Consider the following 14,169-nt stretch of genomic DNA (forward strand, 5'->3'; position numbering starts at 1 on the left):
TGCGGCAAGTAGCGCTATTGGTCTGTTTATAGTGGCGACCAATACCGTATAAGGTATACTCTAAATACCGGATAATCTGGCTCACTATAAACACGCTCATAGAAGTATACGGTATACGGTATTCGCTATACGAAATACGCTCATTCGATCAGGCTGAGTTCATATAGGAGTATACTATGTGAACTCAGCCTGATCGAATGAGCGTATTTCGTATAGCGATTAGCGAGTATAGGCATGATAGGTCAGTTTACCCATTTTCTTCGTCTAATCAAATGCTTGTAACTTTACTTCTTGAGGTCACATTGCATTCCATGAGGTGTCATAATGTGCAGAATTTACCCACATATGGTTTAGTTTTAAAATTAGGACGGTATACGCTGCACTAAAATCGAACACGCACGTATTCGGGTATACGGTGTACGTTTTGCAGGTGCACGCGTATAGCTTAAATCGAGCAAGGCAATTTCATAGTACCGGGTCACATAAGGCTACGATCGCATAGAAGTATACTATTCGGGTATACGATGTACGTTTTGCAGGTGCACGCGTATAGCTTAAATCGAGCAAGGTAATTTAATAGTACCGGGTCACATAAAAGCTATTCGAATAGGCCGTATACCTGCGTATAGTATAGTATAGTGGGAATCGTGCGTGTTCGATTTTAGTGCAGCGTATACCGTCCTAATTTGAAAAACCTAAACCATATGTGGGTAAATTCATTTTTTAATAGATGCACTATCTAATTCTGCACATTATGACACCTCATTGAATGCAATGTGACCTCAAGAAGTAAAGTTACAAGCATTTGATAAGACGAAGAAAATGGGTAACTGATATATTGCTATTCGCTATATGAAATACGCTCATTCGATCAGGCTGAGTTCACATAGTATACTCCTATATGAACTCAGCCTGATCGAATGAGCGTATTTCGTATAGCGAATACCGTATACCGTATACTTCTATGTGAACTCAGCCTTATGTGACCCGGTACTATGAAATTACCTTGCTCGATTTAAGCAATACGCGTACACCTGCAAAACGTGCACCGTATACCCGAATAGTATACTTCTATGTGATCGTAGCCTTATGTGACCCGGTACTATGAAATTGCCTTGCTCGATTTAAGCTATACGCGTGCACCTGCAAAACGTGCACCGTATACCCGAATAGTATACTTCTATGTGAACGCAGCCTTATACTCTAGAAATGCAAACATAATTCATCAAAGAATTATTTCAGTATTCAAATCAGTAGAAACAGACAGCGTACGGTGTACACATGCAAGAAAAAATGTAAATTTGTTTGTTCTGTATCTCCACAAAATTATCACATTTTGTCTCCAAAATCCTATGTAAATGATTCTCAACGCTACACAGAAATTATTTTCGACACAGGATAGACATTTTACACAATTTTACATAACTTTTGAAAATAGTGGAATATTTTGATTTGTTTTTGGTATTTTGTAGGGCAACATGAGTAAATAATAAGAAATCAAATATCGCGCCCTCGGCACAACTCGCATGGTATCGAAGGTCGTAAAAGATAACCTGATAACAATAGCCAGAGAAGATGTAAAGAAAGGAGATAGATCCAGCTATCCTCAAACAAAATATGTGTGTTGCCGCTCATTCAAAAGCAATCACGCTATTTAGGTTTAACAATAAAATACAACAAAAGGGTTCGAACCCATGACGGTGTGATACACAAGTTGCTGCTTACTAGTTTTAGGGAAAGGTCAGTGTCTGTATACCATCAATACTATGCATACCATGCATGCAGATCCTAACATCCAGTTTATTTCAAATAAAATATGACCGAAGTTCCATGGCAAATAATAATTTTGCACACTTGGTTACGCTTTCAACCTCTACGATTTATGATACAGCCTATTTTCAATTATCAAAATATCTTTATTAGGTTTGCAGGAAATGACAGGAAAATACATAAAACAATAAAATATAGATGATCAAAAATCATCCCTTTTCTAACAAAATCCTAAAATACTCTCCTAAATAATAAATATATGTTCCAAAATGGGCGGATTTTTTTGGAATCTTTACAAAACTACATTTCTTTCTTATAGTATCCACGTGTGGCATCCCTTCAGAGCAACATCAGGTACTTAACACACACGTGTCATACTTTCAAGGGATTCTCTATAGAAACATTGGATATGGTTTCAATTCTGGAGTGAAAATTAATCAACCGTAGTCGGCAACACACATCACATCAAAGGCTACTTTCAAGTAGATGTGTAACTATTTGAGAATAAAGGACTATGAATAGGTGCGACAGGATTACCTACGGGGTTATCTCAAGGATATAATTCCGTTCTCCCTCTATGAGCGTGTTTATAGTGAGCCAGATTATGCGGTATTTAGCTGGACTGCCACGCAGTCTATATTTGTTTATGTTTTACTAACCATTGCAAATCTAGACTACGCGGTAGTTTAGCTAAATAACGAAAAGATTGTCTCACTATAAACACGCTCCTTCTTTTTCAACTTTCCTGCAATAGCTTAACAATAGCTTGACAATAGCTATCAATAATCCGTTTCGAGTCCCTTCATACACGGTCTCTGAATAGTGGTTTAAAATGTGTTTCACAACGGGCCATACATTATAAAGTCTGCACAAAAAGTAACGCAGCTGTTATAATAGGTCTATAGCTTCAGAACTAATAATAATCTTTTCACAATATTTAAACATAGGCAGAAGGAAGATTTATTTACGCGCACTTTGATACCCCATTTGTCCATGTCGTTCAATATTAACAACACTGTAGTGCTTTTAAAGAAAAATACCCGAATTTAAAAGTTGCAGTTTACAGCAATCAATGGTTCTTACGCAAGCATTGTGGCACTGACTTCAAATTAATAAATTTTACAAATAGCTGCAACTGCTGTGTTGTGAATATTGAACGAAATTGGACGAATGTGGTATCAAAATGTGCGTAAATAAATCATCCTTCTCTCTATGTTGAAACATTGTGTAAACAATTATTAGTTCTAAAGCTATAGGCATATTTATAACAGTTTGTGTGTATTGTATACCTCGACTGCTTTACATTAGACCCAGTTTTAACCACCGTTTATCAGTGGGAGCTGGCAGCCTAATGGATAAGGCGTCCGTCTAGAGGTCGGAAGGTCGTGGGTTCGATTCCCATGCCGGCACATTCCCTTGCTTTGTTTTCAAGTTGGGTTGTGTGCCGGTTGGGATTTGTATTTATTTGTTGTCATGTTACTTTGGGTTGGTAAACGGTTCATTCTTTCTTATTTAATATATTCTGTTTCATCTCGTAGCGAGCAATCGTTCCCCATTGTGTTTATTTGTTCTTGTGCAGGATGCGTAACCCCATTACCTACTTTAAGAATATGTTCGTTATAAAGAAACAATTGCCATCAAACTAAAATTACAAATTAGCTCCCGATAGACGGCAGGGCCTGAAGAATGAGGGACATTGACGGTACTGTAAATATTAAAAAACTTAAAATATGAATGGGTGACGGGCTGTCTTTAGCTATGGGCTGACTGTAAAGGGCCATTGTTCCACAACCAATTTGTTGCCCCTTCTTGGCTACGCCACTAACAGGGATCCATCTAACATTCATTTTAGGGTATACATTTATAATAGCATTTAATATTTACTTGATAACTTTGGACAAACCATGTATTGCCTTAATTCTTATTGATATTGAAATCTTATCCCTGTCACAGATATTTGATGGAAATACAGACCAAACTACGGTTGTCACCAATCTTTTCCCTACACTTGTTGAAGCGCGTTTTATCCGAATACAACCTACCGCGTGGAATGTACATATCAGCCTTCGTTTTGAAGTCCTTGGTTGTCAAGGTAAGGTAAAGCGCGTTGGAAGGTGAAGCATTTTAGGCAGTTGATATACACAGTACACTTGGTTCTCTTTCATTTCGCTTTTGCGCAACGTTATACGTGTACAGTGTCAATTTCAACTACTCTTCCTATATCATGTAAGTCACGATCTTGCGATCACGAATCCCAACTTCTTGTGTTCGTGACAGTTTGAAATAAAGAAATAGTAAAGATAATTATGAAACAAGCTCAGTGATTTCTAGTGCGCTACGCACAGGCACAACGTCTAGACGTTGATCCACAAGCCTTAGCACACTTTACAGGTTATCGCTGACCACTACGGTCCACATCATTCCATAAACCATTAAACAATGGGCGCTTCAAGATATTTTTGGCCCTACCCCTAAAGAAGACATGGGATTGGGAAAAATCAAACTTTTTTGGGAAAACTCAAACATTTTTGGGATTCCCATGTCTTCTTTAGGGTAGACAAATTTGACACATCTGACCTCGTAGATCATAAGACAACTGAAATAAGAAAAAAACATAGCCAGCAGTAGTACATAGAGTATCATGCCTACGGATTTCATCACAGTCTTACCTTAGCACGCTGGTAAACAGCGTTTGAGTGTGTTAATCGATAGTCGATAACCGATAATCAATGCTCAATCAGCTATGAATATTTAATTCGATTCTAAAAATAATGATCACGGACTCTCATGTTCAAAAGTGTGTGTGGGTGGGTGTGTGTGTGTGTGTGTGTGGGGGGGGGTGTATATAGCATGTTGGTGCTCGCAATTGCTAAGGACGGCGTTTTACCCCTAAAGAAGACATGGGAAAACTCATTTGGGATTCCCATGTCTTCTTTATGGTAGATGCCGTTAATTTCTGTAATAGCCCAATAAGAGAGGGACTTGCTACTAAGAAGCGCACACCCTAGACATTACACAATTAACCTTTGCAGCCAGGATCGGCTCCCCGAGTTTCGTACGGGTTACAACGAGACAATAAGCCAAATCGGCATTAGAAGTTTGCAATGCATTGTGGGACAGTTTTTGCATTTTTAGGACACTTTGTCCTTTGACCTATCAGAAATATTGGTTTTTGTGCATACAAAAATAATTTAAAAAGTTTTACTAGAATAAAAACAAATCAAAAAAATATATTTGTTGTATAAATTAATTATTTAAATATTTTTAATGATAACATTTTTACAATAATAGATAAATAAATAATAATTAGGGAAATTTCCCCGATATGTCAGAGGTCAAAGTGTCCTAAAAGTGCTCTCAAAAACCGGAAGTCACAATGGCGATTGGGCTTATTAGCAGTAAGTTCCTTGTCCAGGAGAATTTAAAGCCAACTCGCCGGGGGTTTGTACCACAACCTCTCGCACCATCCCAAAGAAGCCAAGTCAGGATCTCAAGAACTCATGAATGAACTCCGCTTTTGTTATCTCGAGAGATCCTATTTTCGTGACATATAAAGTCATGAACTCGCGAATTCAAGCTCTGGCGCACGAGTTCTCTCCGCTCCTCCCCTCCTCTCCTTTCCTCCCCTCCTTTCCCATCCCATATCCTATCCACAGATGTCCGCATTTTTCTTTGTGTCAGAGATATCTTTCGGCCTCGACTTAAAGGGCAGGTCTATAGCAAAAACAAGTTTATCTCTATTCGAAGAGAACATTTTATTACATTACATGTTGACACTTGTTGCAATTATTTTGTGCGTATTTCTCCTGAAAAAGGAGAAATTGTGTGGGTAAAGTTCAGCCTCGTACGTGTTCTTCCCCCGTTTGAAGCGTACGTGTTCTCCCCCGTTTGACTGATGACGTAGGTAAATGGAGCGGACACTTTATCGTGCTCTTATCATACAATCGCAATCACTCTGACAAGTTTGACATTAGCAACAATGAGTTGTACTATCACTTACCATAACAATGCTGCATAACAATATGCACGCTATTGTTCTCTTTCGGGAACAAAGCCCACACAGTAATTGTTACTATGCGTTTGCTTTGTTATATTTCATCCAACTGAAACTATAGCATTGCAATATACAGGGAAATCAGATACATGAGTTTGTGGACTAACACGGTTTATATGCTAGTCTCAGATGAAATTCTAAGCTCAAATTATGTATTTATTTTTTAGGCCTAATATTTCTCATGATATTGATATACATATGAATTGTAATATCACAATTATTGTCTAATATAATTATAAAAAAGAAGCGGCTGATTTTATCCATATGTTTAAAAACCATGAAATTTGTAATACTTAATTTGGAATTTTTTTCTTTGAACAGCAACAGTATACGTTCTTTCCATTGAGAGCGTTTATAGTCCCTTTTCTCACAGCGGGCACATCTCATTTCATGACGTCACCGGTTTTCTAGGCCGCCAAATCTGTCTCGTTCGAAGGAACTCACCGCTTAAGTTGGTTTTTGCGGAATATCAATTTTAAACGTCTTATTTTCTCAAAAAGGAGTCATTTTCATTGTCCTCATAATATTAGCTTGCCAATGATATGATGTTGTTTTTGCTATAGACCTGCCCTTTAAGGTCCGGGTGTAACGCACAGATCCCCTCTTCTTCTTCTTGATCAATGATCACATCACATGATTAATTTAAGTAGTTTTATATGCAAATAAATCAGTTTGTAAATAAAAGTACAACCAAAAAAGCAAGATTGCTTTGGGGTCAAGTGTCCAAAAGGTCACTGATCCCAAACTTGGGTTGCCAGTCTCCAGATGAAGGTCAAAGTTGTGACCGAAAATTTGAGGTACGTCTTAATTTTGTGTTGAGATCATAAGTTTAAATTTCCAATTATGAAGTCTACCAACACAGATGAACTTTCATGCTAGTATACGAAATGATTACGGCAAGGATTGCCTAAATAACATCAGACAGTTGGAAAAAACGGGCTGTAAAATCGCCCGGTATCGGAATCATCTCCGGTTTAGTCTCCACTGTAAACACCAAAGGATAACACCAGTAAGTCTCCGTTTATCTAGCACAGTCAAAGGAACTAAAGCGGATACTATTCTGAGGAGAGCGTAAAGATCATTGTTGAATGTAAGGATCGGTCAGATAGTGAAAAAATTGGATGATTTAGAGAGTGAAAAAGATCGTATTGGAAATGTTTTGAATACCGCGAATGTGTTACCTAGCGACATTGTAACAGAAGTGACGTCACGATGCGAGCTCTCACAATTAAAGGAACACGAGCTGTCTAAACGCCGACAACAACAGAAATTCACGCGACTCTTGGAACGGAAGAGTGAGATAAATACAAAGAAAAAGGGAATAATATCGCCTCGGAGTGTATCAGTAAATGGGTAAAGAACTGCTCGGATAGACTGTTGAACGATTCGGAACTGTCAGTCTTAGTAAAGGGGTTAAATTTTGCAGTTACACCCGCAAAATTACCTGTTGTTGACATCGTTACAGCTACCGAATCGGCATGTCGCAAACTTCCACCTGGCGAGGCTGGTGAACTGAGAGCGAAAGTAGTCAACCTTGTCACTCGCCCGAACCGTAATAAGATTGACTCTAACCTTCCTAAAGAGGAGAGGGAAGCTTTGCAACAGCTTCGGAAAGATCAGTCAATCCAAATTTTACCAGCCGATAAGGGAAGATTGGTGGTCATCTTGAATAGTGAGGAATACAATCGCAAGTGTGAGAAACTTCTTAGTGACACTAATACCTACAAGAACTTAGGCAAAAAGGATCCAACCAGTAAGTACAAGAAACAATTAACATCTGTGCTTCTTGAAATCGAGAAAGAGGGTGGTATCAACAGAGTTGAGTACAGACAGTTGTACCCCACCGCCGAAACTCCACCGAAATTTTACGGGTTGCCTAAAATTCATAAGAAAGACACTCCACTGAGACCCATTGTGAGTAGCGTCGGGTCAATCACATACAGTAGTGCTAAATTGGTTGCTGACATTTTAGCCCCTCTTGTTAGTAAGACAGAACACCACGTTGCCAATTCTCAGAGCGAATTAAGAACGAAACTGTAGAGGAGGACGAAGAATTAAGATCTTACGATGTCACTTCTCTTTTACCTCTGTACCCGTTGACAAAGCATTAAAAATTATTCAAGCTCGTCTGGAACAGGATAACACACTTAGTGATCGGACCCGCCTGTCTGCGGCACATGTGACAAAACTTCTCGAAGTGTGTTTGAATTGTACTTACTTTGTGTATAATGGAAATTACTATCAGCAAATCCATGGCGCGGCTATGGGGTCACCTGTATCCCCGATCGTCTGCAACTTATATATGGAACAATTAGAACAGGAAGCGATAAGATCAGCCCACCACCCCCCACCCCCTTTGTGGTGGTTCCGTTATGTCGACGATACCCATACAAAGTTAAAGAAACAATACGCGGAGGAGTTTACGAATCACTTGAACTCAATCGATCCGGACATCAAGTTCACGACAGAAGGCGAGGAAAATAGGTCACTCGCATTCCTCGACACTCATACAGTCATCCAAATGGACGGTACACTAAAAATCAAAATCTATAGGAAACCGACCCATACTTGAACTTTGATTCAAATCATCCTGTCCAGCAAAAACTGGGTGTAATCCAGACTCTTCACCACAGAGCGGACAGTATCATATCTGAGCAAGAGGACATAGCGGAGGAGAAATCGCACATTAACAGTGCATTAAAGAAGTGCGGTTATCCGAACTGGTCCTTTGACAAAGCTAAGAAAGCAAAAGAAGTGAAATCTAAGAACAGTAACCAGAAGAATACAAACGTTGAGACAAAAGGACAAGTAGTTCTGCCCTACGTTAAAGGAACTTCCGAAGCCCTACGAAGAATCTTCGGCACCTACCAGTCAACATTAATGGGTATATTTTCACGGGAAAATTTTCTGGACACGTGACCAATGCGTATCAATGTGAGTGTGACCTCGAGCCTGATCTCTGACCCCCGGTGGTGACCTCGCTATTCAAGTCTTAGTAATTTTGAATTGGAATAGTATTATTGGCTGCAATTTCGATAGAAATTCGTGTATTGCAAATTTATTGAATATCATGCAATCTTAATTTCTTCACAATATCATCAAAACGTAATTTCAAAAATATCTATCTACGGAAAAAAATATTTATCTACGGAAACTCTAACCATAATATTATTAACTTGCGACAAGTTACTTATTTTGCATCAAAGTAGGAATTCTTCCTATTCAAATACATTGGTAGACCTCCCGCTGTGCTCGGGGTCACATTCCATAATGCTAATATGTCTGCGCCCATGGGTGTCACGTGTCCAGAAAATTTTCCCGTGAAAATTTACCTATTAATTCTGACTGCCTACGGTATCAGAGTTTGCTTTAAACCCACTCAAACTCTGAGGCAGCTACTTGTCTCACCTAAAGACAAAACTGAGAAGAAAGACATTACCGGACCAATTTATTACATCCCCTGTCAGGGGAAACCCTGAAGGACCAGTATTCAGAATCATACATTGGTGAGACTGAAAGATCTTTGAAAACCAGATTCTCAGAACACCGTCGTCCGAGTACTACCTCGTCGGAAGTCTCCCAGCACATCCACATTGAATCCCCCGGCCACCAAGTTGATTTGGATGAGGTCAAAATCCTCGACCGGGACGCTAGATACTTTGAAAGGGGTGTGAGGGAGTCAATTTACATCAGAGTCAACCAACCATCTCTCAACCGCGACGGGGGCCGATACAAGTTACCCAGAGTGTACGACCTGGTTTTGGGGTCAAGTTTCCAAAAGGTCACTGATCCCAAACTTGGGTTGCCAGTCTCCAGATGAAGGTCAAAGTTGTGACCGAAAATTTGAGGTACGTCTTAATTTTGTGTTGAGACCATAAGTTTAAATTTCCAATTAAGATTGCTTTCAGTTATATCTTTAATTGGTTAAAATGGATTTTAATCATATTCGTTTGTTTTGACATGACTGCTTTGTTAGATACAAGTCTAGAATGTACATGAATAATAATAATACTCTGGGGCACTCAAGTTAAATTTTGATAGGGGTGTGTGGCGCCGAACTTTGGGAACTATAAGAACTGATTTGGGGGCAATATAGGGGCTTGATGAACTGAAATTTCAACATTTTTGTGGAGGTCTGTGAACTAAAATTGGACCAAATTATAGGCTTTGGAGCTAACAAATTCAAAATGTTTCCAAATTTGAGCTAAAGAGCTACAATTTTCAGAGTGTTAGGCTCCATGAACTGGAGCATGATGCAAATGTGTTAACTAAGGAGAGCCTGAAAAGGGACCACTTACCGCTGGACATACCCGTACCACCTTTACATGTGAGTGACACCCCCCCACCCACCCCCGCAATAATACGGCATAGGCCTACAGCTAGATCCAACACGTCTTCGATCCAACACCTCTTCGTTTGACACCTGGAGTTTGGTAGTGACGTCATATTTTGATTGTAATAATATTGCATATTTTGCCTCTCTAGCCTAATAAGTTACTGTGAGTCTGTGATTATAATCTGTTTCCAAGGTATGCTACCTAAAGGTAAACATTTTTGACCTAACGAAAGGGAGGGTGGAAGCAATTTTTGGCAAGCCGAGAGGGGGAACAAGCAACTTTTGGCACATATAGGGCACCTTTTAAATAAAACGCTCTAGAAAACAGTACAGAAACGCTTACATAATGCAAATTTCCCTGCTCACTACGCTCGCAACATAATTATCAAAACCATTTAACGTTTGTAAATTGGGATTCCCCAAAAATGGCATGTGCAAAGGGGGTGCAAAGATTTCTGGCAGGCCGGGAGGGGGCCAAGCGATTTTTGGCAGGCCGAGAAGGGATAAGCATTTTTTGCAATTTCACTCCTACCCAGGCTCCGCATAATTATTGCACAGCCCCAAAACAATACTAGGCATGCTAGGTGGGACTAGCAAATTATGTATTTACAAGAAAATAATAATGGAACTAAAATTCTGGTTAAGTATATGCTATACGTTGATAAAGTATTGGTGAAAACCTCGGGCTTGAATTTGATACATAAGGACTCGGACTCGGACTCGGATGACGAGGACTCGACTACAACACTGGATGCTATTGTTCTTAGTGTTTGGTCATGCTGCCAGTTGTACCTTCCATTCTCCATATGGAAAGGTTTCTATACAAAAACGATTCTCTTATAAACCATCTACGCACAGTTTTCACCTCGATACACCTGAGCACATAATTTCGTCCCAAGAGTTTCCAAGCAGAGAACAACAAGCAGTGAATTTTCTCCACACAGTCTTTGATTACACTACACGGTTGAGTACATAGCATCGTATGAGCTGTGGAGCTTCTAGCTGGAAAATGGGTGTCTGTAATTGTTTTTATCGAAAACATCAAGTGTTCCCTTCATCCAATTAGAGTTTGTTTTTATATCAAACGAAACCTAACACTTCCCCCTAAAACACTTTTCGTCACTAGGTCAACAGATAACGCAATGCAATGTTATAGCAATGCGAATGTGGTAAATATGTTTATACCTATCCAAGCACAATTTTCGACCAACATGTATGTTTTAAAAGTCAAAACCTCAAGTGTTCCTTACAATATTTGTAAATGAAAAAGCACACTTATATTGTTCATACACTAGTATTACTAGAATGAGCAATGGCCAAGTATCTTTAAATTGCAAATCTTGTGCAAAAAGTTACTATTTTCGCCTGCTTTGTCATACGGTTGTAAATTCAATGAACTATGACTTTGTTAAAGGGCGCTTACAAATTGATATGAAGCGAGTACCTGCAACAATTCAGTCCTAGATTGGTTTCCACCACAGTTTCAGATTATCAGGTAAAAGAAGTTGGTCATGGATGGCATTGATATGGCAAGACAGGGGTTCTGGTGTCCAGACATATAGGAGCGTCTTCTATGAGGTGTCAGTCTGCATGGCGGAGTCCTATCTCAACCACTGTCCTTGTTTAGGACATCCGTAGAGGTAAACCAGCATATGTTCTTCATTCACTTCTTTCACCAGATTAGTGAGGTATTTTCTGTGCTCTTTCTGGCTCTTGTCCTTAATAAGCTTTTGGATTTTCTTTAAACCCCTGTCCTGCCCGGTCAGTGTGACCTCGGCTCATCTCATTTAAGATGAGGTGGCGCTCTCTCTGTTCGAGCTCTTCAACAGGCCTGCTCTTCAACTCCATTTCATATCTTCCTGGTTTTCTTATTTTCCAAACAATCTCTATTATAGTGTTTGGGTCTTTCCATCTCTGGAGTTTTTGTTCATGTGGTATTTCATGACCTGCATGAATTTGACAGCGGTGGTCATTTTTTTCATCTGTAGGCCATGTTTTCCTTTACTTTCTGCTCAATGCACTATTGGTGGTGCACCTGCTAATGCCGGCCCATCTCTTCAAGTACTTCGTACAGGTTGCTTCCAGGTTCTCGATGTAGGTTTTTGGAAGATTGTATAGTGAACTCCCATTTGGGGGATAAATTTTGGTTGGCCTTTTGAATCCTCCCATTTTGTATGTTATGTTAATCCACATAAGCAACTTCTTTCAAGCCCTGTGAACCATATAAAACCTATTCACATGATTTATACTGCTGTGTCTTAAATGATAACAGCTATGAGATATATCCCAACATTCCTTGCAGTGAAACAACAATATTGCTTGTTCAGCAGTAAATGCATATAAAATACTTCACGTTCAAAGTTTAATTAAATTACTCGTTTTGTTTAAAAAAGAAGCTCAATGTTTTCAGAAGCTATCCACATGCCCCAGTGGTCTTAGTTATTTTCAGTTTTGTACGTTTACTCTTCAGATCCACTGCAATGTATGCAGGGATAGCACTCATCGCTGAGAGGATCCTTATCACCATCTGATCACAAATATATCCTACCTATCTCAATATGCAAGAGGTGTCAGACTAATATAAAGATACTATAGTATCTATTCTATTACTCTTACGACCCATTATTCAAAATCGCGCACTGTGATTTGTTAAAACATGTCACGTGAGAGCCCAATATTCTGCAATAATGGGCAAGCGCCGTAACACATTCTACGCACAGCATTACTGTGTTGTTTGGGTGTAAAAGATAATGCATTACCCTTTATTTCTTAATTAAAGCGCGCATGAATGAAACTTTGTTAACATATTTTTACCATGCATCTTTTGTTTCATTTATTTCAGAATGATGGTCATATGGATGAATGAATTGGAAGAATGAATGATATATATATAAAACGGATGACTTCGATTAACGGAAACAAAATCTTACCATTGTGAGCACCTTTGGTGCTTAAGTTAATTATCACTGCTGTCACGTCAACATAGTCAAAAGATTACGATTAGAGTTAGGTTTCAGGAGATGGTGTCAATTAATAGAAAATATGCATTCCATGAGTTTACATTATGGACTACTGAACTTTTAAACTGGGTCAAATCTTGTGGTGCAAACATCCAAATAGAGTATCAGTATCACCAAGTATCCTTCTGCAAATAAACCAGCACGATTTGGGAATTTCATCAGCACGTTTTTGACCCCTGCACATAAATCATAAATTGACAGTATTTTTTGGTATTTTGTACAGCACACCTCTGGGTGCAACTGCAGTTATTAAATCAATACAATTTGTTTCAAAGTACTTCTCATACGCATTTATCTCCAAAGAAAATGGTATATTGCAAGTGCATTTCAGCTCTGGCGAATGGCAATTGCTGACGAAGTTAAGGAAAATATCACCTCAAACCTCAAAAGATAATAGAAGAATCTTGCATAAATTCCGAAATTGCGTCCACCACAAAGCTTAAATTCAGCCTCCTTAAATCCGCCATTTTAGACAATTTCACCACAATGAGCACCATAATGTAAATTCATGGAAAGCACATTTTACACCATCTCCCGACACATCCCTATTAATATTTAGCACGTGCGGTTTATGTTTATGCAGACCCCTTTCAGACTAGTACTCCATACTTCCTGCCAGGACTGTCAATTTTTACGCCATGGTGTCAATATTTTACGCCATGGTGGGAGTTTTGGCATAAGGATCGACATAAAATTTTGTGTTCCCCCCTTGCGTCCGCTCAAATTTTTCGAACCCTCATGTTTTCCCCTTTTTCTACATTTAAAATTGAATATTCCTTTCTCATGGTTCAGATCCCCCCTCAGGACACCCAAAAATTTGGATTCATTCCCTTAACTCCAACTCCTGGCGTAAATATTGAACAATCCCTTAGGATTTTTTATGGGGTGGCAGCAACAATAATAAAGTTGCTTTGAATTCTCTGGATTTTATTCCTCATAACAATGGATCGATCCAGAAAAGAAGTTTACACAACTTAGGTCTGGAATAA

The 14,169-nt window shown here is 39.1% G+C and overlaps 1 protein-coding gene across 1 annotated transcript in view; it reads left to right on the forward strand.

Annotated features, from left to right (window-relative positions):
- LOC140160459 (lactadherin-like) overlaps positions 1–13,698 on the forward strand; it is a 37,131-nt gene extending 23,433 nt beyond the window's left edge. Inside the window, exons 3-4 of the mRNA XM_072183694.1 lie at positions 3,724–3,862; positions 13,003–13,698. Of these exons, the coding sequence (XP_072039795.1) occupies positions 3,724–3,862; positions 13,003–13,007 (144 nt within the window). The 3' untranslated portion in view covers positions 13,008–13,698. The remainder of the gene's footprint in view (positions 1–3,723; positions 3,863–13,002) is intronic.
- Positions 13,699–14,169: the final 471 nt, after the last annotated feature.

The sequence above is a fragment of the Amphiura filiformis genome, chromosome 9, assembly GCF_039555335.1.
Source record: "Amphiura filiformis chromosome 9, Afil_fr2py, whole genome shotgun sequence".
Classification (NCBI taxonomy): domain Eukaryota; kingdom Metazoa; phylum Echinodermata; class Ophiuroidea; order Amphilepidida; family Amphiuridae; genus Amphiura; species Amphiura filiformis.